The 27,914-nt window shown below is 45.3% G+C and overlaps 1 protein-coding gene across 1 annotated transcript in view; it reads left to right on the forward strand.

The window, feature by feature from the left end:
- BCR (BCR activator of RhoGEF and GTPase) overlaps nt 1-27,914 on the forward strand; it is a 99,868-nt gene that overhangs the window by 39,372 nt on the left and 32,582 nt on the right. The window contains exons 2-8 of the mRNA XM_056504352.1: nt 7,184-7,368; nt 17,697-17,801; nt 18,316-18,501; nt 22,093-22,200; nt 23,604-23,664; nt 24,115-24,167; nt 24,511-24,651. Coding sequence (XP_056360327.1) covers nt 7,184-7,368; nt 17,697-17,801; nt 18,316-18,501; nt 22,093-22,200; nt 23,604-23,664; nt 24,115-24,167; nt 24,511-24,651 — 839 coding nt within the window. The remainder of the gene's footprint in view (nt 1-7,183; nt 7,369-17,696; nt 17,802-18,315; nt 18,502-22,092; nt 22,201-23,603; nt 23,665-24,114; nt 24,168-24,510; nt 24,652-27,914) is intronic.

A 27,914-nucleotide genomic window follows, 5' to 3' on the forward strand; every position in this document is an offset into this window, starting at 1 on the left:
GTGTAATTCAGCCTTGACTAAATTTCTGTGTCTTTACCTGTTGGCAAGATATTTGCAGCCAGTCATACTGGGACCATCCCTCGTTCTGTATGTGTGTGTGTTTGCTGTTTAGGGCTCTAAGTGAGGGTGATTAAACCTTGTAAGTGCCTGGGAGGATGTGCCCAGCCACTGGGACATTGGCACTGTCAGTGTCGCAGACATGCTCAAGTCTTCACTTCTGCAGTGGCAATGGGTGTAACTTCATCTCCTAATGTTAGTCACACCCCACTGCTTGTAGTATATCCTAAAATTTCCAAATGGCTGTGGAGACACCCTGTATTTGAAAAGCCACATCTCCTGAAGGTGTAACCTGTTCTCCTAATCACAGCTGTTGTTATCAGCTGGACTCCCCTGTCTGGTTTGTGGTGTGCTGTGGTTGTGCCTCCCTCCCAGTATTTCAGTTGGATTGAAACTGCTCAAAGGGTCAGATGTCTTGGAGAGATGGGAATCTGCTGCTGCTGCCTGCTGTGCTGTGCACTCTGTGCAGGCCTGGCTGGGTCTGAGGTGTTGATTCCTCAGTGTGCAGCAATCCAGGGCTACTGCTGGAGCTCTCCAGAGTAAAGATGAGCAACAGGAAGGTTGTGCTGGCAAAAGGGAGATCCTTGGAATTTGCACGCTACAGAGCAGTCTTGTCTGGACTCTGCTGGATAATCAGGTTAGCTTCCTGGATTTTTCTAATGACCCTCAGTAGTGAGCAGCTCCTTCTGTCCTGTGGGAGGATGCCTTAGGTTTCCCTGAGGCGCAGAATGGCCTCAGTAGCCCCAGCTTTCACATTATGGGTGGATGATGGAACCTCTTCTGCATGGGCATTAGATCTGTGTGGATGTTTAATCTGTCCCCACAAATACACCAATGAGAGCAAATGCAACATGTCTCAGTAAGAGACTGCTGCAAACACATCCAACCTGTCCTCTAGTCTCTGCATGAACTCTGCATGGAATACTTGGGCAGATTAAAGAACTCTGATCTTCTTTTTTAGATGTTTAATGATCTGAGTTTGACACACCTAAAAGATTAAAAGTGGACTGCAGTTAATTCATCTCCTAAAGACTTAAAGGCGCTGTCTGCTATGGGGATAAAGCTCATCTGTGGTAGAGACAGAAGTTTCTTGGAGGCTGGTTAACATCCATGGCCTGGGATCCCCCGGGGGAGGGAGGGTGGAGAGAACCACCAGCTGTCTTGCTGCTTCCATATGCAACACTTACATTGCTTTCTCCTCCTTCCATCTCAAAAATAAGAGGCAGTTCTCAATCTGAAATGCACACACACTCTTGACTTGCATGTGAGGAGTTACCCTTCCTTAGCAGACATGGAAGCATTGTGTAAAATTTATATGTGACAGGTCTTTTTTCTGCAGCCACTCCATGTGACAGAGATTACTGACTGGAATGAGAGAGCAGAGGATGCAAAACTGAAATGGATGTTGGTGATTGTGGGAATATCTGCTGAAATTTTGGATTTACAAACTCCTTTTTTGCATGGTGTATAAGATGCAGTTGTTGTTCTAATGTCCAGCATTGTATTTAGAAACCTCCTTTCCTGGGATGCTGTTTCTCTTTTGTTCTGTTCCCTGGAGAGGGTTTCAGATCTCCTGCAGAAAGGACAGTGCAGCCTGTGTGAAACTGCTTGTTTGACTCTGGCTTTGGGCTGATGGCTGTTTCCTGGGGTGTGCTGTGTTGTGTGTCACTGCAGTTCTGCTTCTGCAGCCCATGTTCCCAACTTGTTCAGCAGTGTGAGGGATCATCCTCTGGACATTTTCTATGGCCAGTGATGGGATGCCTGGTAAGAGTCTGTCAGCACTGATAGCTGGCTTCACTTCATGTGCCTAAAGGAGGAAAAACAGTCTGAAGCCATAGGCAGGCTTTGAGTTAACTTGGGATGGTTTTATCTTTGATTTCACCTCATACTGAAGAATGAGTTTACAAATTAATGAGACTTTGTTGCTAAATGAATTGGTTTTGTACTTGAGTGTGGGCTTCAGGGTTCACTAAACATCCTTACATGTAGTTGTACTGTCTTTACATAGAGAAGAGAGAGTAAGCATGAAGAAAATTGTTTTGAATCTGTTTAGCATCCTAGCTTTTCTTCATCCATACAAGAAAAATAAAGTTGTAGCAACTTGACATGGCAAACATATTTGTTCTTTTTCTTTTGATATTTGTAGCCTGGGGGACAGGCTCCTGGTATAGGTAAACACCATAATTATCATTTGTGGATCTCAGTTTTGTGTGCAATTGTACATATTGAATGTGCTGTTTCCTGGGTTTGGAGATGATGATTCAGGATCTGTCAAGGAAATAAACAAGATGCTTAGCTTTCCATAGCTTAGTTATTATACCTTTTAGAGAGTGGTGCTGTATTCCCCAGGCAACTGCACTCACAGCCCCTCCACGCTGATGTACTTCGACATGTGCTCAGCACTGGGCCCGAATCCCTGAGCCTTCTCCAAGTAGCCTGGCCAGCACTAATAAAATGACATGTTTCTTTTTTGTTTATCACCAAGTAAACAGTGATATGCAAAAGCTGGAGCTAAGGTTGGAAGGCACATTAGTAACTTAAAGGTTACAGAGGAAAAACAAAAATAAAAGTGGTATTACATTCCAGTAACTTATCCCTAAAGCAGCCATGTGTAAATCCCAGGAACTGACTAAGCTTCAGCCTGAAGGAAAATGAAGCAGTATTTTGCTAATATGTTCTTCAGTTGGAGTAGAAGCTTTTAAGTGTACTCACCCCCTATCTGCTGTGCGTGTATCCTTCCAGTTTGGATTTCTGAGCCATGAACTAGATCACAGAGCTGATCCAGCTTAGAAGGGAAGCGTCAAAGATATTTTTCTTTGAGCTGGCTGAGTTCTTTATCTGGACCACAGGCATCTGTGGGGTTGCAGAGCTAAGGGGATAAGAGGGGAAAGGACAGTGAAGTGGTTTATGGCTTGGTGGGGGAAACCTAAAACCCTACTGCTGCCAAGACAATGCATTGTCAAACTATGGCCTCACACATTCCCTGGCACAGAAACACAGGGGTGCAAACTGCCTTAGCTCTGTTCTGCTCTGCAGCTGTGGGGATGTTTTTGGAGTGAGTGTAGACATTGCAGACTTGTGCTAGCCTTGGTACCACTCACAAAGAAGCCACAGTGATGTGGGGCTTTGGCAGGATGTACAGCTCCCTTCCCCCTCCAGGATTCTAGGTATTTACTTAGGCAAGCAGGTCTGAGCTGCTGTGGCTTCGCTGCTCTTTTAGCAGGATTAGCTGGAGCACAGCTCGCTTGGAATCTTCTCTGCATGCTGCTGTTAAGCCTCTCAAGCAGCTCTGGATGTTGTGCTGCTGTGAAAGTATGACACGTGCGTTTGAATCATTGTGTGGCTGTGGATTAGATGCAGATAATCTTTCTTTTTACTTAGAAGTTAATTTCTTTTACCCTTCCTGCTTTCACATGAGGTCTGTGATTTCATATTTCCAAAGAATGAATGTGGCACCCAGCAGGAAGGGTGTAGGCAACAGGACAAGGGAGCAGTGTTGCTGTGCTCACTCTGAGTGCCAGTGAATTTGTAGCTGTAAATTTGTTAGATTCTTCCTTATCCCCCAGCCAGGTGAATTGAAGCAGTGAGGGAGGGAAGCAGTTTAGAAGAGGGGAGGCACAAGGTCACAGAAGAAAGGAATATTATGTTTGAGAAAAACAAAAGAAAATGAAAATGGGATAGAGGTGAAAAATAAGATGAGAGGGTGGAAGCAGTAACTGAGGAGGGAAATGTTAGAACAGACTCTTATAGGCTGAAGCAGAACAAGGCCAGGATGTTGCTGTCAGAACCAAAGGTGGAAGTAAATGATTGAGCGTTTTTTTGCAGAATTTGTGAATTAATGATGAGCCTTTGTAGCCCCAGCTGATTCACAGCCCGTTGTGCTGGTGCAGGAGAGTGTTACTGTAAGAGAATGTCAGAGGGCCAGGGGTAGAAATAGTTCTTGTGGGCTGAGAGGCCTCATTTCTGTAAGCCACAGCTGCTGCTCTTCTCTGTGGGATGAGATCTCTTTCAGGGTGCCCAGAGGGGAGGAGAAAGGGCTGTGCCTGCTGGTGAGATGAGAAGCAGAGCACACGTGGAGCTGTGTCCTCAGTGTCCCTGGTGCTCTCTCAGCACACCCTGTTGGAGCTCTGCTTGGCCTCCCTTTTTCCTCTCACCAGTTATCTGTTGCTGCTGTGGTTCATCTTCCTCTGGCCTTGATGGCAAAGTTATTGACAGTAACCCTGAGACTGGCTGGCTCTAAAATGAGAATAAGAACCTTCTTAATGCTCACCTTAGCAGAGGCACGGGCTAAGAAGCCAAGTGCTCATGCTGGAGCCCATGTGCTGTCTCCACTTGCCATGGAGCACAGCAGCACCTAGAGCAGCTGGAAGTGCCAGAGCAGGTGAGCTCCTGGCTCTGATCTCTTTACTCTGGTTCATTGGCTCCCAGGTGGAGGCTGAGCAGCCTGTGAGCATTGTGCTGGGCTGAGGAGATGTGAATAACCCAGTTTCCCTGGCAACAGTGGGCTCTTTAATCACACAGACACAAGGCTACCTCTGTTCCTGGTGTTCAGGCTTGCGTGCTGGCTATGGCAGTACTTTGCTTTTCTTGGAAAAAATGGCAAATAAAAGCAAGAAGGTCTTTCTGCCTTTGAGATAATTAAAATCTCCATAGGTGGATTTCAGTGCTTTATTCAGCAATAATAGAAAGATGAAGGATTATAACCACTTCTAAGCTTTTTAATGTGTGAAGAATCCCTGGAGGATACAGATATAAAGTTTTAAATTCTGTGTGGGGTTTTATGAACAGATCTCATAGCAGTCTGTGACACTGATAGATTCATTCCTTGTCAAGATGACTTATTTTCTTTTTTTGTAGCAAGGGAGACAAAGTGATTTGAAGGTACACTGAATCTTGTTGCAAAGCTAGAAATAAATATCCCTCTGAGCCAATCCTTCTCCTGGCATTCCCTCCAGTTTCAGGTAAAAGTTTTCCTGTGCAGTGGGAGAAAGAACACCTTATGGGAGGTAGAAGTGTGAAGCTGTTCTCTAGCTGGTGAAAATGAGGAAAGTGGAAATACTGTTATTCACTGCAAGCCTTTCTGCTAATGTATTTTAGTCTGCATTTACTCCCCCACTAACAAAAGTGGAGCAAACTATTCCTTTTGAGAGTGAGCACTGGGAGTGAAAAAATATTCCTGCTTTAATTTCTGCACAGTGACTCGGTCTTGTTACTGCATGAGTGTGGAGAAATTGGTTTGGATAACAATAATCTGATGAAACTTCATCAGGAAAAAGAAACTCTTCCTTGAGTAGGCTTGGGGCCAGCAGAAGTGCCCAGTACTGATGTTCCTCCATGGATAACCCTTGTGCTCAGTTGTCAGTGTTGTATCACAGGTTTCTTGGGTTAGGAAGTTCTCGTTTTCAGCAACGCCCATTCAAGCTGCTGTTTAGCAAATCAGCTTCTATGATGTTTTCTAAATGGTTGTGGACTCTGGAAACCTCTAAGTTCCTTCCAGAGAACAGATACCACCTTTCCTCTGCCCTTTGTTGCTGTGATTGTGCACAATCTAACAAGTCTTTTGAGGAGCTCTGAGAGCTTGAGCACAAGGTGAACACTCAAGCAGGTGGGTGACATAAAACTCATGGAGTTTGTTAAAATAATGTTGCCATAGTCCTTCAGCAGCCTAAAGGCCTTGTACCAGGCTGTTACTTAGCTGGGTGGCATTTGGTACAAGCTGAGACAGAGGCTCACATCTACAGTGAGTTTATTGTTGGGTTTTCAGTATATTGTTTGTGTAAATTCCCCAGGCCAGCTCTCCCTCCTGAAAAAGCCACATAGATCAAGTTTTATTCTGTTCCACATAAAGTTCACATCTTTTACTGAAATGAGTCATGCTTTAACTGAGTTTGCTGTGAGGGAGGAAAGTGGGCTTTAAAATGTTACTCCTCCACCCTGCCTTAGTGATGTATAACAGGATTATTAGTATGCTTGGCAGCAGCTGCTTATTATTTTCACAGAACCTGGATATTTGTGAAAACAATAAATTGCTTCTACTTGTGTTCAAGTGTAACTGTTTTTCCTTTTTTATGGCTTTGTCTTCCAGAAGGCTTGCAGGCTTCTGTAAAGGCAGATCTAGCTTATCTCCTTGGGGTTATTTTTCAGTTTGGAGAGGAGGTTGGCATTCTGTGACTTGTGGGCATTGTTAGGTGAAAGTGCTTCATAGGCCCGTGGGAATTGCAGTGACACTATGTAGACACTAAATTTGGCCCCTTTGTGGATATTTCTTTGTGCAGAGAAGTGAAAAGCCTTTTAGCTCATGGCAGAAGGAGCTGCTCAGTGTGTGTGTGTGTCCTTGTCACAGATTTTTGCAGGAGCAGTCTCTGTACACAGCAACTAAAGATGCCATGACCAGTTTTGCAGCTGGTTTTTCTTGCAGAAGTTCATTGCTGTCTCATGCAGTAATGGTTTACTTGGCTCCTTGTGCCACCATCCTTTTCTGCTTGTGTTTTGGATGTGTTGTTGCAGGGTTTTTTGAGGGAGAGGAGACGGGATGTATAGAAGGGGACAGTGTGGTGGTTGTTTATTTGTTTAAGGGGTTAAGCTCAAAACAGGAGGAGGGGCAGCCAACAGAAGATGACCTTTTAGGGTTTTATTTTTGGCAATAGGTTGTTTCACTTGACATGTAGGACCGTTCTTTCCTACTCTTCTTGTTGGTGAGAGGTATGAAGAGAGTTACAGTTCTTCCCTGAGTTATTATTACCTATCTTTCCTAAACTGGCAGGGGAATCATCCGCTCTTGATTGACAGAAAACCCAGAGTCTGTTACCCAGTAGGTTCATAAACCCAGGCTAGTAGCTTTTATGGAGACACAGAAGCATTTATTTAGATGCTAATGCTTTTGAAGGAAAATGTGAGAGAAAGAGCTGTAATTAAATGACCACTAATGCAAGAAAGGACTTTGCCTTTTAGGACTTAGAATAAGCGAAATGAACTTTTGGTGACAGCACAAATGTAATTATATTTACTCCTCTCCTTGACCTGCGTTTAGCCATCACTGGCTGGGTTTATTCCTGGCTGAGCCCAGCAGCTGGGGGCCGTGGCTGTGTTGCCCTGCAGGTGAGCAGAGCTGTGTTGTGTTTTGCAGATGCCCCGTTCGGGGGGACCCCGCCCGGCTACGCGTACGATGCTGAGCGCGCCGAGGAGCAGCGGCGGCACCATGACATGATGCCCTACATCGACGACTCGCCCTCCTCCTCGCCCCAGCTCAGCTCCAAGAGCCGCGGCAGCCGCGACACGCTGTCCTCGGGCTCGCTGGAATCCACCAAATCCGTGAGTGCCCCCTGCACCCAGCACCAGCACAGCCCTGGGCTTTGTGAGGGTGCCTTGGTTTGAAAGGAAGGCAGGAGCCTCTCCTGAAACGGGCAGTGTAAACCCCCTCCCTCCAAATTATTATAATTTTGAGACTAAGGGGCTCTCAAGCAAAGATACGGGAACAGGAATAACAGTTCTTTACTAGGAAAAATTAAAATAGAAATACAGTATTACAAAAAAACCCCAACCAAACCCTAAACACTGACAGAGTCAGAATCCAGTCTGACACCCGTCAGTCAGTCAGGGGTGTTGGCACAGTCCCATTAAATGGTGGCTGCATCCTCCTGCAGTGACAGATGTGGTTCAGCTGGAGCAGTGTTGCAGTTTTCCTCTGAAGGTCCTGGGCTGATGTAGAAGGGTCTGGGTTTCCTCTGGAATCCAATGGAAAAAGGCTGCTTTGGTGTTCCAAATGTCAGTTTTTATCTGGGTAGGAAAGGCTTGGCTCCTCCCCTGGCTGGAGCATCTCCCAGTGGGATGATGTAATTTTATCAGTCATGCCCTGGGACTCAATGGCCCATTAACAGGAGATATCCCCTGGAGGAAGGCTGGGTTGTGGAAAAGATAAAGATCACTGTCCCACCTGGTTTCAACAGATGGTGATAGAATCCATACTTTTGGTCATATCCCAAGACACAGGGGACAGACAGGACTGCTGGTGCTGTGGGACATCACCCACCATAACTCAGCACTGCCTGGCTGGTGCTGGGTGTTTACAGCTGAACTTTTAGCTGGTGCTAGGCCTAAACTTCAGGGGTCAATGCTGCATATATGATTTTTGAGCCCTTTGTGCATTTTAGTGGAGAGGATTGGTGACTAATTGCAGTTGAGAGGGTCTCTAAATAGCAGACATTTTGGAAAGGAGACTATGGAATGGAGCACATTCATACATCTCTGTGTGGGAGTTGTCATTGCCTTTCACAAGGGAAATAAAAGTTATTTTCAGGTAGGTTAAGGGTTTTGATCAAGCATCTGGAAGACCTATTTCCTTCACCCTGTGAAAATGGAATGAAAAGAATTAAAAGTGCCAGCTCTGAAATGATGACTTTGGGTGGGACGTGGCCACTACTTGTAGTGGATTTGACTCTTCACTAAATAGCTGTCTATATAATCAATTATCATAGATTAAAAATACAGAAGGGACTGCCTTGCCTGACCTGTGGCTTAAGTCTTCAGTCTACCTTGCTTTGGTTTTGCATCAGGTTCAGTAGCATGGCTATAGCTTGGAACTTCAGGTAAAAATTCTATTTTTGGTTTTACAATATTCCTAGTAGTGGGTCATCTGTAGTGGTAAAAGACTGTTGGCTCTGCTGTCTTCACAGTCCAAAATGCCTTAGTTTCAGCTTGAATTAGTCTCTTTGACTTTCAATCTTTTGTTTCTTTTTATCCTTTTGCAATAGATTGCAGAGCATTTGAGTCCCAAGTTGCTGTTTCCCTGAATATCTTTGTCATTTTCAAACATTTGGGTTCCCCAAATCATTCATAAAAATGTTCAATAGCACAAAGCCAACTGTCACTTCCTTCCTACAGTACTTCTAAGGAAATGAAACAACCTTGAATTCCCACATTGTAAATGACACTTTGAAATCTCTCATCCAAGTATTTTAACTTATGTGTTTCCTTTATATTGTTCTTTCCTGTTAATTAAGATATCATAGGTGATAATTATGGATATTTTGGAGATATCAGTGTACATGTAAATCAGCACCATCACCATTATCAGGCAGTTGTATTTACCTTGCATCAAAAGGCAAATCTGAGAAGTGCCACAAACCATCAGTGCTCAGTGTTCTGCTCTCTGTTGGTTACTGTCACAGCTATGCTTATTTCTTCCAGGATGAATTCTAGGCTAAAAATCCTTCCTGATACACTGTCCTCATTCTTTCTCATTTATAAAATTCATTGTCAAGATCTCTTAAAGCATTATCGAGTAGATATATTGTTGGTGTTTACTTAATTTTTTGACTGTAAAGTGTGAAATCTAGTTAACTGCTTATGCTTTAGTGTATTCATTTTGAGATGCTTTGTTATCTCTCAAGATGAGAATTCTTGGGATATGTAAGAGGCTTTTGAATGAAAAAACTATCATTAGTAAATTAAAAAAGCTCCAAAACCATTTTAATATTGGCTTGAGATTTCCAGGTTATGTTTCTCAAGATGAAGGAAAAACACTGAGTGACTACACATGGCTGAGAGTTATCTTCAAAGAACCAGTTGTGACAGTGCCTGTGACTGGAGGCCTGCAAGAGACACTGCCTAATAGTCAATCTTGTTCTTTATTTATTTAAATATTGCCTCATAAGCATTTAACAGTAGTTAATTTTAAAGTTACTTTAATAATGCTTGAAGGCTGCTTCTTCAAAAATTATTTCTGACATAAATTGGCTGCTTTCTTTTCTCTGACTATAAAAAGATGTTTCATGGTTCCAAAAGAAGGAGGTGTCCTGACACAGATTAGACTTCTAATCATGAACCTCAACTGCTTCACTTGATCCTGGCTGTAATCAGTCCACAGATGACAGTCCATGACAAGCAGAAAGAGATTAATTTATATCCAGACATTTCCCAAGCAAGTTAAACTTTCAGTCATCATGAGCTGTGAGATGGCTTTTGCTGAGCTGTGTTTTCAGCTGTAGTGGAAAAGACATCAGTAACAAAATCAAATGTCAAACACTGAGCCAAACATGTAACATGTATTGGACCAGAAATACCTGGACATAAGTCTTTTCTGTTTTCTTTTGTAGTAAACTTGATTAGCAGAAAACGTTTTGTTTAGATGTGTTTGCTTTTAATGTTGTCATCTCGCCCTTTTACTTTTAACTAAGGTGCCTGCAGTTACTTCTGAAAATTTCAGATTATTTTTATGACCAGAGTCTGGAAGTGAAGTGAATTGTGTGCAGCAGCACAATGCATGCACTGCAGACATCAGGGCAAAGCATTAAGGTTGTAAAGTCATTCAGAAGCTAAGGAGTCTTGAATCTTTACAAAAACTTTGAATTTCTCAATTGTCCCACCTTGCCTGTGGGCTCCTGCTCTGTGCAGTGGATAGAGTAAATGATACTGGATTCAGTTTTTCATCTCTAGAGCTGCACCTTATTTTCATCTCTAGCATGTGTACCTTATTTGCAGGACACTGCAAACTCCAGTCTGGGTACAAAGGTGTTCATTTGCATTAACTCCAAATACAGCTGGAATGCCACACAGGTCTTAATTGTCCTTGCAGTGTTCCTGTGAGGTAAGAGGATGGTATGTTCACTAACCACAGGTAATCAGGGCAGACAGGTTATGGGAGAAGCATCTGCTAATTTTGGGTGCTTAATGTGAGATGTGTAATGTTCTGCAAAACCAAGTTCTGACTTTTAACACAGCTTTCTTCACATTGAAATAAAATTCCTTTAATTTCACTTTGCAACCAAGAGTTAACAGCACTCCAGTCAGCACCCGGAAAATGGAAGATGTAGCAAACCGTGGTATTTTAAATTTATATTTTACAAATATAAATCTAAGTCATTCATTATGATCACATAAGAATTGCAGCATTTTGTTGTAATGTTCAGCTGCCTCCTCCATGAGACCTCTTGGGGACTGCATTGTTGCTATCTGAATATTGAGGGCATTTTGCTTCGACACATTTTATGGGCTTGCTCTGTGCTTTGTATTTTTCTCCCAGGTGTTTGACTGAGTTCTTCCACCTTCCTAGAGCAGCTATCCCCCTTGGTTGGGTAGCACATCAGGGTTCACCTGCTCTGTCCAGCTGCCACAGAGAAAGTGCAAAGTGCCAAAGCACTCAGAGACACACAAATCATCTCTTGCTAGAAGAGAATGAAGGGAAACCTCTTGGACCACTGGTGGAGGGGCTTCCTGCTGTTCCCTCATGTGTAGGGTGACCAGCTCCCAGCACAGTCTAGTCCAAGAATTGAGGGTTGCAGTTGACTTCCAGAGGTTTGTGGTGTTTACATTGGGCAGTGTTTTCTACTCCCTCCCACCACCTGTGTCTCATGGGCAGAAGAGGAGGTGCTGCTTGCTCTGTCTGCTGTGCCACTCCAGCCATGGCTGCTGTATTCCCATCCCACCTGCTCCCTGCCCCCTGCACAAACTCTTGCTGTCCATGGAGGAGGGTGAGGCTGCACCAGCACTCATCTTATCTGTGACCCAGAGAGGGACAAGCAGCACTGATGTTTGTAGTGTGGATCTCAGCAGCTACATTTGTGTGTCATTTGTGTGGAAAGGAGGCTCTAACAACTGTTTGTAGGGCCTGACCCAACTTTCTCAATTTCTTCTGGCTGTTCTGGAGTCTCAGGCTGGGCTGCTGATGCATGTCCTGCCATAAAACCAGTGCTTTTGCCAAACTTTGTTCTGAAGCAAGCCTACAGGGACAGAGGAAAAAGTTGAAATAGGTTCCACTAATGCTTAAGTTGTTTGTTTATTTAACTTCAGAAGAGATTTAATTTTCCCAAACCTTCCTTTCTATAACAACTGAACTGTTGTGATTGAACTTAACAGAAATTCTGGAAACCTCTCTTGGAAAATGCCAGCCCAAATGTTTGCCAAATAAGACAGTGCTGGTAGCTTCAGAAGGTGTCAGACTGTTGGTAAAAAAAATAGTGATAATTCACTCCCAGAAAGAGAGAGAATGTGTTTGTCTTTCCCATTCAGTGAGGGTGAGGAGTGGTGAAAATACCTGGATAAAGTTAGAGCAGGACAGAGGGAGAGCTTGCTACACTATTCTTAGGCCACAGGAAGGTGTGGGGACAGCTGGAAAATCAGTGACTGACACCCTTTGGAAAGAAGAGTTACAGCCAGGAGTTTTGGAGTGGGTAGCTTGCAGCTTGGAGGCTGAAAAAGGCTGGGAGCAGGGGGAAGCCTCACTCCCTGTCAGCCTGGCTGCTCCTCATATGAGGAGAGGGTGCAGCCCTGGAAGTGCAGAAATAGCAAAGGCCTTTCAAGATGCTCAGAGGCTGCCTGGGGCTCTGTGCAGCTGGGTGCAGGGCAGGCAGTGGAACAGCAAAGCTCATTCCACCACCCCAGGAAATGAGGGGAGTCCCTTCTCAGGAATTCAGAAGATGAGTTTTTGACAAAACAGATCTCTCAGATTCTTGCATATATCAAAGCAAGGGAGGCAGGAGTGCTAAAGCTGAGCAGCTACCTCCTACTGTCAGTTCTGTTTGGAGGAGAAATTGGCCAGTGCTTACAGACTTTCAGGTAGAATTTCTCCTTCCTTTTCTGCTGTGCATCCGTAGTTGGTGCAGCATTGGCAGCCTGTCCTCAGATCAAATCCCTTTGTTCCTGTTGTCTGCCAGCCCAGCAAGAGCAGGGTGTGGGTTTTGCTCCTAGCTTGGTCCCAAGAAAATGCAGAGAAGCTGACCTCTGAAGCTACAGCAGTAAATGGGATTACTGCTCCTATTGGTACTTCTCTTGCTAGCTTGTCCTTCCCCCTCCAACACTTCCTAATCATTCTTTCTTCCTCTCAGTATTTGAACTGGTTTGTTTGTTTTGTTTTACTGTCACTTTCCCCCCACCACCCCCAACAGATGCAGTTTTTCCTTTTTATTCTCCAATTCTTTGCTCCTTAAGGCTCTGCCTGGATGTACAGCCCTTCCTGAGGAGAGCTGGCGCACCAGTACTGATGTTAAAAATAATGTTGGCTCTTCTCCCTGCTGCTTCCCCTCCCCACATGGAGCATGATTGGCTTGATTACAGAATTTGGCCTCTTTAATATCACCAAGACAATGAGACACCTCCAGCAGAAGCTTTCAAACATATTTACACTTTATAAATTGAACTGAATATTTTTCTCCTTTATAGGCTGTCAGCTTCTGTATGAGACTGTGAGCTGTCCTTATGGGAAAGCTTGCCTTTGAATGCATTCATTGCATGCTGTATGAACACCCTGCACCAAAGGAAGAGTTAAAGTGCCTTTTATACACCCACTTTGAATCCCTGATTCTCTTTAAAGAGCTGTGCCAGCAGCAATCTCTTAGCAAAATCTTACGTATTGTGGTTTCCAGATTCTTAATCTGTGCTCTTCTAACATTTGCAAGAAAACAATCCTTGCTGTTAATTTAAACAGGAACCAGGAAGCCCTGAGTTCTTTAACCAGAGTCAGGAAGAGCTGAATCTGTCTAAACCTTGGAGCTGGTGAATGTCAGCTCACAGTAATTGAGCACAACACACGATGCCAACCTGGTTAGTAAACTCAAGCACTTAGGCTGACAAGCTGTAAACACATTGAACCCAGCCATGGCTCGGGGCCAGCGGGTGTGCTCTGATATCTCCAGAGCTTCCAGCCCCTCTCTCTGGCCGTGGGTCAGGTTACAGGATTGCACTGTGACTCAGTCTTTTGGTTTTTAAGGCTTTGGAATAGCAAAAAGCACCACCTGGTTGAGAAGGGAGAACACGAGGATCTTATGGGCATGAGATACCTGTATTATTTCCTGTAGTCTGATTTCCACCTTCCTTATTGTTTTGGTGGTTTTTAAACATAGTTCATAAGGAGTGGAAGCAAAGCACTGATTTCTTGTTTGTTCAGATCTGGCCGGGTGCTGGGTCCTCACAGCTCCCATAGCAGGGAGACTGGAATGCTCTGACTGCTGCCCTGGTACAGTCCTGTAAGATTCCCTGTAAGATTTATTCTGAAACTCGTGGGTAGAGAGGTAGCAAAAGATGGGAGGGCAGTGGACAAAGGCTAGACACGGATGCTGGCGTCAAAGAGGCAGGGACAACAGAGCATGAAATACCAGTCAGACTTGTACCAATGGAAAACAGGCTAACCAAGCTGGGTAGGAAGCAAGGGATGGACTGCTGACCACCTGGCACTCCCTGCTGAGTGGTTGGCTTTGCCAGTACAGGCTGCTCCCACTTCCTGCTGGGCACATCCCATCTGCACTTCAGTAATAGGTGTATTTTCCCCATCCTCTGTGCTCTGGTAGATGTGGTACCAGCTCCTCCACTTGCCACAAGCAGCTCAAATATTTCAAGCTGCTTCCTTCTTGCCAGGGTAGCCTTGGCAGGTCTCCCTGTACTGGTGGGGAGCTTGACACCAGTGCCCAGGATGTTCCCTTTAGCTGTCCTGGCTGGAGTGCAGGAGCAGAGGGGCTGTGGGGCTATTGGAGTCAGCCTTGCTTTTTGTTTCCCTTCTGTGTCAGACCCAGGCAAAGCAGAAATGCCCTTGGCCCAGAGTGCATCGCAGCTTGGCTGCTGTGCAGGGTGGGAGGACAGTCCCTCAGTCTCTGCTCACTGCTTTTCTGTTCTGGGGGAGCAGGTGAGCCTGTTCCCACCTCTGTAAGTGAGGAATGTTGTAATACCAAATAATAAACTTACTCTTCCTCCTGATTTTGGCACCAAGTGAATTTCTGAGTCTTGGAGTACATTTCATAGCAAGTGTGGCTTACAAGGAGCCTGAGGCTGAAGAAGCACAGGGGCTGTTCTCCAGATGTTCATGGTCTCCACTCCCCCCAGCTGACGCTGTGAGCAAAGGCTCCCTCAGCAGGAGCTCTTGTCAGGACACAGCTCCCAGCAGGGAACAGGAGCAGCAGCACAATGCACTCAGCAGCTCCCCAGTGCTGCATTGATCCCTGGCACAGCAGGAGCAGGGGATCATCTTTTCACACAGGAGGAAGCTGTATGTAAATCTGAGGTACTGCTTTGGAGATCCTGTAATGAGCCCTGTGGTTGTTGGATCAGCTCCCCTGAGGGTTCCTTGAGCTGCTGCTGTGCAGAGCATAGAACAGCCAGGCCCTGCCCTGTGTCCTGGCTGGCTGTGGCCAAGGCTGGACTTCTGCAAGCATCACACTGGGGAAAATGCTCCTATTAAAGAAGGACAAACCCGTGGACTTTGCACAGTGCCCTTGGTAATGGGCAGGAAGGAAGGCCTGCAGTGTGTCCTGGGAGATGTTTGTCTCTCTGAAAGTGCATCTCTTTAAACAGGAGGAAATTAACATTCCGGCAGAACGGTGCCCAGCAAGAGCTGGCTTGGAAATTAAAGCTTTTACTTGTGAAGAGCAAAACTGTTCTCAGTGCTGTAAGGAAAACTGTTGTGCCACTGTCGTGATGGGGATGTTTAAGTTGTATTTAAATAACTTGTCATTGTGTGCTGCTCTTTACAGCTGTTACAAACATACCCAGCTGCTTTTTAAATCCTCACCTCCTCCAAGAAAACCTGGTAAAGATAATTATAGTGCTGTGTCAATATTGAGCAGTTACCTCATCCTCAGCACTGCGGACTTTGGAGCACTGTTAGTTTTGCTCAATGTTTCTTTGTGTGGCTGCACTTTTTCTTTTGTAAGTGTTGTAAGAAATCTTTGGAAACCAAGAGCAATTGTTTTTTCCTTGCACCAGGGCTGCCACATCCCTTCCTCTTTGGGTGAAGGCAGTCTTTGATAACCCTCCTGGGGCTGCCTGTCTTGACTATGTGTGTGTACCATGCCTTACAAAATGGTCCATGAGCTGGACATCCAGGCACTCCCAGCACAGAAACCATAAGCAATGGTCACAGCCTTGTTGAACATTTCTATGCCAGTCACACGGGTGCTCCATGGATGCACAGTCTGCTGCAGTATTCATTCTACCTTGTAGTTTGTCACTTGTGGTTTTTTGGAGTCTTCTGAAGACTGACTGGTGAATTACAAATTTCTGCCTTCTTTGAGATGCCCTTTCAAGATTTTAAAAGGCACTGTGGTTTTTACTGAGTGTCACTGAAGGGTGGGATGCAAAGAGAAGTTCTTCTTTCCATGTAGTACCTAACGTGTGTAAATCTTACTCATTTCCTTAGAACAGCTTCTGTCTGCCACTTTTATTTAAGAGGTGGTGGTGATATTTGACACCTCACAAAATTTTTATGAAGTAGTTGCTGCAAGTCTTTTAGGCTAGAATATAGTTTGTGAAATTTAATGAAACTGCTCAAAAATCAGGATGGTTATTGATGAGACAGAATCCAGAAATATCTGGGAGCGTGAGGATCTGTTTCTTTCTTTGTGTCGTGCGTGGGCTCAAAGTCACACTCAGGATGTGATAGTTCCTGCAGACTGAACCTCTAGCCCAGGTACCTCATCTGTACATCTGCAGAGGACCCTAAACTAAGTGGAGCATTTTTGAGGGCAGCTATAGGGCTGCATATCCAGTCACTAGAGTGGAGTGTACTGCTCTGCTTCCTGATCCTCCCACTGGGAAATCAAAAGCTGAAGATTCCTCTGGATATTAAGAGTAGGATGGGGCCCCAAAAAAGCGACCCAAATCCCTAGAAAAGCATGTACCCTTTCAGAGCCAACTTCTGACTATTCTTAGAGACATTTAACAACATAAAAAGGTTGCAAGAGTTCTAAAATGCTATTTCTGTGAATGACAGAAATAAAAAGGACTGGGAATAGGACTTTGTAAAAGGGGGATGTTTCTCATTATTTATAACCTTTGTTGCTTGACCAAGTTTTTCTAGAGTTTTTGGAAACACTCAGTTTCACTTTATCAGGTTAAATGCTTTTTCAGGTGACAGTTTTGAGAGGAAGGATAATTGAAATTCAACAGAAGGGATTACTGCTTTTCTTAACACTTTATGCTAGTCTTCCCCATTAGCCCTTGAACGGAATCATATGGGGCTTTCCCCCCCTCTCTTCAGTTGTTTTGGTTAAGAATTCCTTCATGGAATCCCAATAAGAATATCAGCATGTGGATTCCAAGCCATGCTGATTATTCCATCCTCTCACTAAAAATAGACAGTGTGCAAGCTGGCACTGAGAAATTATTTAGGGAATAGTAGGAGCAGGAGGAGGAGCAGCCCTGTGGAGCCAGGGCAGGCTGTGACAATGGTGTGTTCATGCACACCTGGGGAGCTGCAGAGCAGTGATCCTGTCTGCTCACAGAAACAGCTTTGGAGAGCTCCTGTGGGGGGAGGGAGGGCAGTGCACAGAACAAGGGCCCTAAGATTTGTTTAGGAGGATGAATTCTGAATTTCTAAGTTCCATGTTTTGCATTGTGAGGAGGTCTGGGCACCTAATTGGGACACCTCAGTTGGATGACTAAAGTTGAAGCCTGTAAATGATCTAAGTGGTATCAGTTGCTGGTAAACAAAAATTTCTTTAATGTTTTTTGTTTGCATATTTCTAGAAACAAGAGACTGAGCACATGTGGATGTTTTTGTTTGGTTTTTAGTCTGAAAGTAAATTTAAAAAAAAAACAAGTGTGCTCTGGCCAGCTGAATGGTCTTTTACTCTCATTCTTGAGGTTTTTTATCACTCTCCCTACAACCCACTCTTTACTTCTTAAATTTTTTTTTCTCCTAAACAACTTCTTTGTAGAGTGAACCAGACCTGGAGAAGGGCCTGGAGATGAGAAAATGGGTCCTGTCAGGAATCCTAGCCAGTGAGGAAACCTACCTGAGCCACCTGGAGGCCCTGCTGCTGGTAAGGCTGGGGACAGGTGCCAGTTCAAACACTGTTGCTTGAATTTTCACTGCTGCTTCTATCCAGAGTTTCTCTGAACTTCCCATATCATGGGTTACAAGTTGCTGGGGGCAAAAGGTACCTGTTACTCCTCTTCTCCAGCAGAGAGAGAGGCTTAAAGGTAGGACTGGATGTAGTAGAGTTTGGGAGTTGTTAGTGTGGCAGTATCCAGGAGCTCTGTCTTTAAGTATTCTGTGCTAATTATTACATGTTGCTGTACAGTTAGACAGAGATTAGGGAAATGGAGTGCAAAGGGATTTTAATTGCAGCATTAATATCCAGGGAAAATCCACCTACCATGGTGGCTGATCCCCATGAGAGAACTTGTTCATGTGTAGTTTTCAGGAGTTGTGTGAATGCAAATCTCACTGTTTATTAGGATGAAAAGCATCTCTATGGAAGGATGTGTTGCAGCGTGGCAAAGGCGAACGTTCATGGTTCTCATGATAATGATTTCCTTCTTTCCTCATTTCAGCCTATGAAGCCTTTGAAAGCTGCTGCCACCACCTCCCAGCCCGTGCTGACCAGTCAGCAGATTGAGACAATATTCTTCAAAGTGCCTGAGCTCTATGAGATCCACAAAGAATTCTATGATGGGCTCTTCCCCCGAGTGCAGCAGTGGAGTCACCAGCAGCGTGTTGGGGACCTCTTCCAGAAGCTGGTGAGTCAGCTGCCATCACCAAAGGTGCTGGAAGCCCTCCCCCATCTCACAGGAGCTGGAGGTTCCCTTTGGTGGCTGCACAGACCAAAGGGATCAAAGTCTGTGGCTGGAATAGATGAGAGGTGTCTCACCTCCTCACTTTGCCACTGCAGTGGAGGCCCACAGCAAAAGTGGCTCTTTCATTGTCTTTAATTAAAGATTGCAGCAAGCTGTGGTGGTAAAATAAATACAGTTTCACATAAATGTTGAATCTCCAGGGTTTCTGCAGAGTCCTCAAAGCATTTCCTTTAGCTGGAGATGGGAGAGTGGCAGTATTACAAAGTGAACTTCGTAACACCAACAGTGAAGTGTTCCTCATTACTGTTGAACTCCCCCACACATCCTTCCCTCTCTCTCTCTAGTGCTTTGCTCTACCTGGTGTTGATTTATGGTCATCACCACTGGCTTTGCTTTCCTGCCACTATCCTGAATAGAAATTCCCCTTGCTGTTGTGCTGATGCAGTCAACCTGCAGCTGAGAGTCCTCCAAGCAACCTCAACAAAATTCTCTGAGTGCAGAAAAGGACAAAGACATATACAACATATTCCTGAGGCTGAATTAAAATTGCTGAGTTTCTGAGCCAGATGACAAATTGTTTGCATTCTAGGAGGTTTTTTTTTTGCCCCTTTAGCCTCTCCCCTAGCATGTGCAGAGAGCAAAGGATTAAAGGAGCTGTTTTTTCCCTTATAGAAAAGAAAAGAAGCTCTGCATTCCTGAGGTGCCTCTGGTTCTCAGGGTAGGAGTGACATTCCAGTGAGGGGTTTATTGGCTGGGGAGTGTGCTTTACCATGGTCCATCAATTGTTAGCAGCTGTGTAGCCCAGCATCAGCCCCATCCCCTATGGAGCTGGGGGAGCTGGCCTGGAAGATGATGTTTTCTGTACATGCCAGCAGCTCAAGATGAAAATGCAGGAATCTGCTTTTCACTGCCAGCATGTTTTAGCCAGGAGGGGTCAAGTTGGTGCCTTGGTGAATAGTTCATGGTATGCAATTTGAGCAGCTGCTTAGAGAGGACAAACCCAGCTGCTGCTGGGTGCTGAAGCAGACACAGAAGGCTGCTGGAAGTGGCAGCCTCACAAGCCCTGGACATGTGGTGCAGCAGTGGGAACAGCACTAATTGGAGAAGACCTGAATGTATTCCTTGGCAGGGCTGTCCAGCAACCCTCTACTCACTGCACAGCCACTCAGGCTTTTGTTTGACCATTTCTTGTTGCTGGCTGATTCGAGTGCAGGAGTTCAGCCCTTCCTCTGCTCTTACATTCCCCTGATTTTTCTGCATTTGTGGCAGAGCTGTTGATTTTGTTGGATTAGCATTGGAAACAAAGGAACAAATTGCCCTGGTGCAGGAGGCTTTGAGCTGGCATAGCAGCTTCAGTTTTGGGTGGTTTGGTCCAGCAGTAGTGGGAATTGTGAGCTCTTTGCTGGATAAGATAAAGCTAATAATTCTTGGCAGGCACTGGGAAGCAACTAGATGAGAGAGGCAGCAAGAACATCAGGCTTTATAAGGCATCTACACTGGATGTACATCAAATCTTTTGGAGCAGACTGCTTACTCCTGGTCATGTCATGCAGTCTGACAACACTGAAATATCCAGATGTCCTTGGGGACATTAATTTTCTGTACTCATGCAAAAAACAGCACAGTAAATTGAAGTTACAGATAGTGGGTGCAAAGAGTTTTAGAATTTCGTGTGTTCTGGCACGAAATACCATCTATTTGCAACATCAAATTGACTGTTATTACACCTTTTCCTGTTGAGAAAAAGAAAAGATGCCAGGCATGTGGGAGTGAAATACACGTCTCATTTTTGGGGAATATATTGTACATCTTTTTTTATGCCTAGAAAGGAAACTCTTTAGAGCTGTTTTTAGAAATGAAGAAATATTTAGCAAACATCCTCACTCAGACGCAGGCCTTAGAAACAGAAAAAAATATGTCCAAAAGCCAGCCCTTTCTACCAACTCTTGTTTCATTTTCAGTGGGTTCTTTTTAATTGAAAAAAAATCAAACCAGCACGAAAATGGAGTGTGAGCATTATTGCTTTGATTGGAAGCTCAGTTTTTAAAGAAAAACATGTCTTTGTGATGATGCATTCAGAGGAGGAAAATGAAAGCTTAGAAAGACTGTTCAGGAGTAGCAGGAAATGAAAGAACTGCTTGGGAATGGAGAAACTTTAAAGCTCTGCCATGTTACCTGGCATAATCCAAATCTGAATGGCATAAGCCCTGCAAATGGTCAGTAATTCTGACAGCAGCACCTTCACAGGATTGTGCCTCTGTGGCAAATGCAGATTTCACTGTTCCCATGCTGCTGGGGTCATCCCTGGTATGAGTGAACACAGTTTTTTTCAGCTTCAGTCATAACTATATAATTTGTATGAGGGCTAAGGTTGGTTTCTAGTCTTTCAGTAAAACGTGACCTAAGAAATAGCTCACTGTTTCCCAGCCCTGTTAACAGAGTTTGTGCAGGGAATTTTATCCTGAGAGTGGCTTTTTCTCTCCATCACCCCTTGCACAAAACTCCATGGAGAATGGGGAGCACAATGGTTATGAGAGAGAGCAGGAGAGGGAAGGAGCAGTGGGAAGTTCCCTGCTCTGCCTCTGGCACATCTTGGGCAGCAGCTCAGGAGGGTGCAGCAGTGCTGAGGTGAGTGCAGCCCCTGGCAGTGTCTCCTTGCTGCAGCCATGGCTGCTGCCTGGCACTGCAGGCTCAGGCTGCTGAGGTGTGCCCAGCCCAGCCTGGCAGCTCTGCAGCACAAAGCCAGCTCTGCACTCCAGACAAGCTTGGAGGCTGCCCAGGGATTTCCCATGCTGGATCTTGTGTTCTCTGGCATGAATATGGCTGCAATTCCTAAGTCAGCAAACAGGATCAGTGCTAAGACTCTGTGATAATAATGACTTACTACTGCACTCTCAGGCCTATTCCATCCTCTTCTGGACCAATTCCATATTCCTTCTGCTGGAAAAACTGCCATTTTCTGTCACCTAGTGCCCCAGTCACTGCCATCCAAACAAATTGTGTTCTGGATCTCTCTTCTGTATTTTCAGCACTCTGCTGCCCTTATAATAATGCTCACTAATGCAGATATGGGTAATACCTGGGTTTGATTTAGTATATCCATCATGCAAAGGCCAACAAGTAGCTTACTGGGGTCACATTTGTGCTGTTGGGCTGAATCATTCCTCCCTGATTCATATGTTGTGGCAAAAAGCCAGCAGCTCCAGTTACATCAATGAGCTGCAGTATTAATAGATACTAATCTGGCGGTTCAGAAGGGAAAAATAGATGTCAGAAATAAGGATGTGTCATTCTCATAGGCTTTCACATCCTTCACAAGTAAACTTGTTCAGCATAGGGTGGGACTGGGTGCATGGGGACACCAGTGCTGGTTGGGCAAAGTTGAGAGGTCAGAGATGTGGTTCTGGACCTGCTCAGCATTCCCTGCAGCTGTTTGGTTTGAGTGCAACATGACCTGGTCGTTGATACCAAGACTGACCATCCCAAACTGCCTTCTTCCACAGCATTTATTGTATTTTGTTTTGCTTCCTGCAGGCCAGCCAGCTGGGAGTGTACCGGGCCTTTGTGGATAACTATGAAGTTGCCATGGAGACAGCAGAGAAATGCTGCCAAGCCAATGCTCAGTTTGCTGAAATCTCTGAGGTAATGTCACGGTGTTCAGACACACGAGCTGTCTGGCTCTGACTAATCCCTGCCATGTCACTCCTGTCCATTCTCCAAGTACCTCTGCAGCCCTGACTTCTGGAGGAGCTGTGAGCTCCACAGACTCCCTGCTTCACTTTGTGTTCTTACACTGAATTGTCCTCAGCTGGTCAGACACAGCCTCTGTGCTGTCCCAGCTATGGAACCTGGTAAAAACTGGCATTGCTTTGAACTTCTCTAGCTCTGTGCCACCTTCATGCCTTGCTAGAGGGGAAAGCTCTATCTGAGTTTCTCAAATGTTTCTCCTTTTAATGATAATTCTGGCTGTGGTGTAAAAGCCATCCTTAATGGCTTGAACTGTGACAGTCAGTGGGATTGCAGGCTTCACTGGAATGGAGAGGAGAGGGTAATTCTCTCTTGAAAAAGGCAACTGTATCAACCATAAATCTGCAGTACTATTCTTTGGCCTGCTCTGATTTCTTCCCTGTCACAGAGTACCTGTCTCAAAGCATTTTGAATATTTTTTCAGGCTTCCCAGACCATCAGCTTTCCCTGCAGTGCATAGTCTCCTTGACTCTTTGTATTGCAGTGATTATTTCTTGAAGAACTCAGTTGCCAAGAAAACATGAATTTCATATGTGTCTCCTTAAAAACAATCAGATAAATCTCAAAGCTGAGTACTACCAGGGGCATTTAGTGCTCTGAGAAAACTCCTGAGTACATTCTATTTCACATGTCCCTTGAGAGTTCTTTCTATGAGAAAGAAGTACAATATGATCTCTCAGTTTTGCTATTTCAGATGATTAATTTTGAATTATGCCAGTATCTACTGTATTTGGAATGATGGTGATGGCACTTCTGCATTTGTGTCCTGGTGAGGATTTTGGAGCTGAGCACATTAATGCTTGCCATGGCCCATGGCAAAGGGCAGAGCCACAGGCAGTGTTCCTTTGCTGCTGTGGAAGAGCTGACGTGTCCAAGGTCATCCAGTTCTGAGTACAGGAATAAAAGGTTGCATCTGAGGGTATTGAATGCCAATTCTATACTTTATTTATTGGTGCTAGGACAATGGCTGTGCCCTTATGGATGTCTTTCTTCTGCAGGTGATTTAAAAACTCCCCATCCCTGTTGCTGTGGGTGGTTCCCTGCCTTGCTGCATGTCTATTGACAGGTGCTTCTAAGAACATTGCTTAATATTGGAGATGTGTGGGTGCCTGTGACATGGCAGTGGTGGATTTACCAAGAAGGAAAGCACATTTATCCATCATTGCCTTGGGCTGTGATAGGGCTCTCCTTCTTTCACACCTAGGCCTTCCCCTGAAGGAGCAGATAGTCTGTTGTGTTCCCATGTGTTATTGCAAGGCAATTGACCATCTGCTACATGGGTTTTCTTTTTCTTTTAGAATCTAAAGGCCAGAAGCACAAAGGAATCTAAAGATCAGACGATGAAAAATTCCTTGGAAAGTGAGTGATCCATGGAGAGGAGACTGGTCTCTCAGTACTGTGTGGGGGTTGCTGCCAAACCTCCACCCTCCCTTTTTCCTTTTGAATGCTGGAAGGTTATTGGATCTGCTGGCTCTACCTGGGAAATCAGTTCCCTTTTGCTAAGTAGCAGAGTTTGTGCAAAGTAAGCTGCCTGCATGAGGAAGTGCCTCCTGGCTTCAAACCTCACCAGTGCCTTTGGGCAAAGGCAGCCCAACCACAGGGCTGCTGTGGTTTTAAGAGAACATCTGGTACCCAGTGATAGCACAAATGCACCCCCAGCAGTGATGGTTTTATGGGGTCATTTAGAGAGCCTGGCCAAGATCAGGTTCCACGCTGCCTGTCTTTGTGCATGTGAGTAGAGGACACCCCATGCTAGAAGAGGCTTCCATACTCACTCTTCCTGATATTCCTGCTGCTTTCTCTCCACAGCTCTGCTGTACAAGCCAGTGGATCGAGTGACCCGCAGCACACTTGTCTTGCATGTGAGTATCTCAAGGGGACTTTTCAAACTTTAGACCCTTGTCCTATTTTCTTCGACCTTCACATTTTCCATGGTGCTGCAGGACTGCAAAAATAGACCTATTGAGCTGTACAAGAGCCATTTCCCTTTACACTAAGGAGATGGAGTCCATGTGTAGGATGCTTTTATCTTTGCAGTGATGCCACCAAGAAGTGCAGGGTATTGTTATCTTCTGGAGATAAAGCCTTGCTCTCATCTGTGTGAAGAAGCTGCAGCATCTTGTCCTAAGCTCTGATTAGGGGTGCTCGAGCCCTCCTGCCACCCAGTGCTGCCCATGATTGTGTTGTCTGTGTTCCTGCTGGCAGGATTTGCTCAAGCACACTCCTGTGAGCCACCCTGACCATCCCCTGCTGCAGGATGCTCTGCGGATCTCCCAGAACTTCCTCTCCAGCATCAACGAGGAGATCACTCCTCGCCGGCAGTCCATGACTGTCAAGAAAGGGGAGGTGAGTCTGCCTGCTCTTGTCATTTGCTCAGGTTCTAAATACTGGCTGTGTCTTTTCTGTAGAGCTGACTAGGAAGTTATGCTGTTAAGCTGTTTGTTGCTAAGATACAGTTTATGCAGTGTCCTTGTTCTTTAAAGGATGTGGTACAGCTCCCTCTGTTTTTTGTTCAGAAAATGGTTTGGAAACCGAGAGGAAAAGTATGATTAGAGTTTTGTCCTCAGCACTGTTAGAATCATTTGTCATATGTACATTCTATGATGCACATTGCCATGCACTAAATGGATTTGTATTTTACCTGCAAACTGAAACCAAACAGGAAGCTTGGGAGGAGAAAAAGGTGAGGAAACATCAGAAGTCATGAAAGATTAGGAAAAGCTGTTTTCCAGAACCTTCATTTTCACCATACAGTTAATTTTCTGCATCGTTATTCAGAAAGTTGTAAATCCTTATTCAGAATGTTGTAGATATGACTGGAAAGCAAAACAAATGGAATGGGTTGGGAAAGCCAGGGAGAGGCTTGACTCCTAAGAGTGTGATATAACCCTTCTCAGCTCTGTGAGGAGCTGGACTGCACCCAGAAAGGTCTGAGATGTGCAGATCCTTCACCTGCATGCAGTGCTGTGCAGGGAGGCCACAGAGTTGCTCTGTGGTGCAGTTTGCATTCCTCAATGGCTTGGTTCAGCTGCCTCCTAATTCCATTAAAAAGGGATTCAGTCCCTCCTGAGAAAGAAGGGCCAGGACTGGGAGAAGATTGAGAGAGAGAAGGATGTAGAAGATTGGATACAGAAAGGTGCAGCTCAGATAGTAAAGGTGTAAGAAGAGCTGTGGCAGCATCCCAGACACGGGCTGATCAACAGTGACCTAAATTACCCTGTACAAAAACACCTCTTACAAAGCCCAGGAGATTGTTAAGATACCATGAACCTTCATGATTTATTCCCAAATCATGACAGCCAAGCATGCTCACTTTTAGCTATTAAACTGATTTTCAGCTGACAAAAGGTTTGCTGGAAGCTGCTGTTCTGGGAATTTGGTGCACTTTGTCCTGCAAGTTCTGCTCATTGCCTCATTTTGTCAACCGAGGACACCTCCAGCTGAGAAAAGGAGGGGCTGAGCAATTGGAGGCTGAGATAGAAGCTCAGCCATCAGTCACCAGTGCCTCCCTGACAGGGGATGGCCTCGTTAAAGTGGCTGCTGATTGAGTCAGAGCAGAAAGCACAGGCTAGAATGGCCCTCGCAGGGGAGGGAGCAGTTTGTGTTCCCTGGTTGTCTGTCAGCATCTCAGGGATGCAGGTTTGAAACGTGGCATGCAGAATCCTAATGAGGTGCCAGAGCCAAGGGAGAGGAGTGGGCTCAGGAGGATGATCCTGCTGGTGGCTTTTTGGAGCAGTGGATTTGTCAGATCTTAGCAAGCAGGAGGAGGAGGCACGGCAGGGCTGGTCACACTCTCTCTGCTCCTGCAGTGACTCCAGCTGTGATGTGGGGAGGGAGGAAAAGGACATAGCAGAGGAGAGGGCTGTGGGTGTGCTGGGGGGCCTGGGAACCCTTTTTGACCTCCCTCACTGCACACAGCTTTTCCTGAGCCCACGTGAGAGAAGGACTTGCCTTCCACTCTGGGAATCTGACCATGAATATTTTCTTTAGTCATTTGGCACCAATATCCCACTTCTATCAAAGCAATAGTGACCCAGTTGAACCCTCCATGAGAGTAGGTATGTTCACTCTCCATGTAGTAATGCAGAGACACAAATCTGCTCCCAGCTACTCTGTGTGGGTTAGTGATGGCTGTTCCTTCCTACAAGCTGCTCAGCTTGGGGTCATAGCTGGGTTTTGTTTATGCCTGTAAATCTTTCCCTTTCTATTTACCCTTTCCTCCTACTCGCCTTGCTGGTGCTTCCCCCGGGGTGACAGGACAGTGTGTGGATTGCATCTCCTAATTGACTGCTCTCAATGCATAATGCATTTTTTATTTTAATGAATCACCAGCTTGCTTTGATGGCTTTTTTCATTATTTGTCTTCCTCCCATTGAAGTTTCCTTGGTGGAAAGGAAGGAAGGAGAGTAAAACAGCCTTTTCTTCTCATGTATTGCTTAGGTGCTGATCTCAGTTATCTTTTTTTCCCAGTCCTTGCTTTTTATGTAGAATATTTTTTCCCCTCTGAGTGTGTTGTGGGGAGGAATCAAATCTGCTTTGCCAGCCTCTTGCTCCAGCTCGTTTTTTTCAGGATTGCTTTGAACTGGGGAAAGCAGCCAGTTGTTAATCTCCCTAGTGACAGGCTGCTGAGGAGGGGAGTGCAGGTCAGGAGAGAGCACACACTCGTTGGCACAGCATTGTTCTCTTTTGCAGAGGTGATTCCCTGCTTTGGGAGCAGTGACTCAGTGCCCTGCCTGCTGGGCTCCCTGTGTGCTGCCAGGTGTCCATGGTGCACTCCAGCCCCCCAGTTCTGCTGGGCTCCAGAGGCTTTGTTCTAATCTAGATTTATGCATAGGAACTGGAAGGTTTCTGATTTGCTGGGCTGGATGAGTATTTCAGGTAGTGCAAAGAGATGGGAACAAAGGGAGTAAAATCCCTCCCCAGAGGGCTAGAAAGAGCTGCAGCAGGGAAGGCAGAATTGGTGGAGTGAGCCTGTGAACAGAGAATTTGGTCCTTGCTGAGTGCAGCAGACTGTGCTGAGGGCCACAGTGCAGAGGAGCCAGCAGAGCCTCAGCCCCAGCCTGGCTACACAGGAGAGCCAAAGGGAGTCTGTTTCCATTCAGCTTGATCCACTGCATTCTCCTACTCCCTTCTTTTCATCCCATCTTTCACTTTTATAGTTAAGCCTTTTTTTTTTATGAATTATCTATAGGTATCTGCTTTGCTGACCCTCCAAATAACCAAGCAAATGCATGGAGGAGAAGGGAGTCTTAGTAGCCCTGTACGTGGTGGCTTGGAAAGTGAGTGGTGAAGTCACCCAGCCCTTGGGGCCATGGAAGAGGCTCTTCTTGTCACTGCTGATCCTTCTGCACCACTGTTGGCTTGGTTTAAGTAGGGAATGAGTTTAAAGTTCTACTGGGGACAGTGCCTTGGGGAAGAAGGAAAACAATTGTATTAGGATGAAGGATGTGCCACTGTCATGTGCAGAAGGAGGGTAGTAATAACCTGCTCTAGTCTTATTAACAGAGCAGCTCTAGGTGCTGCATGTTGGGTTTTTTCAGCTAAGCCCAGATACAAATGACTGTAGTGCTTGTGTCTTTGCCTGCCAGAAGTCAAGGCAGGTGTTTCCA

Source organism: Oenanthe melanoleuca, chromosome 15, assembly GCF_029582105.1.
Source record: "Oenanthe melanoleuca isolate GR-GAL-2019-014 chromosome 15, OMel1.0, whole genome shotgun sequence".
NCBI lineage: Eukaryota > Metazoa > Chordata > Aves > Passeriformes > Muscicapidae > Oenanthe > Oenanthe melanoleuca.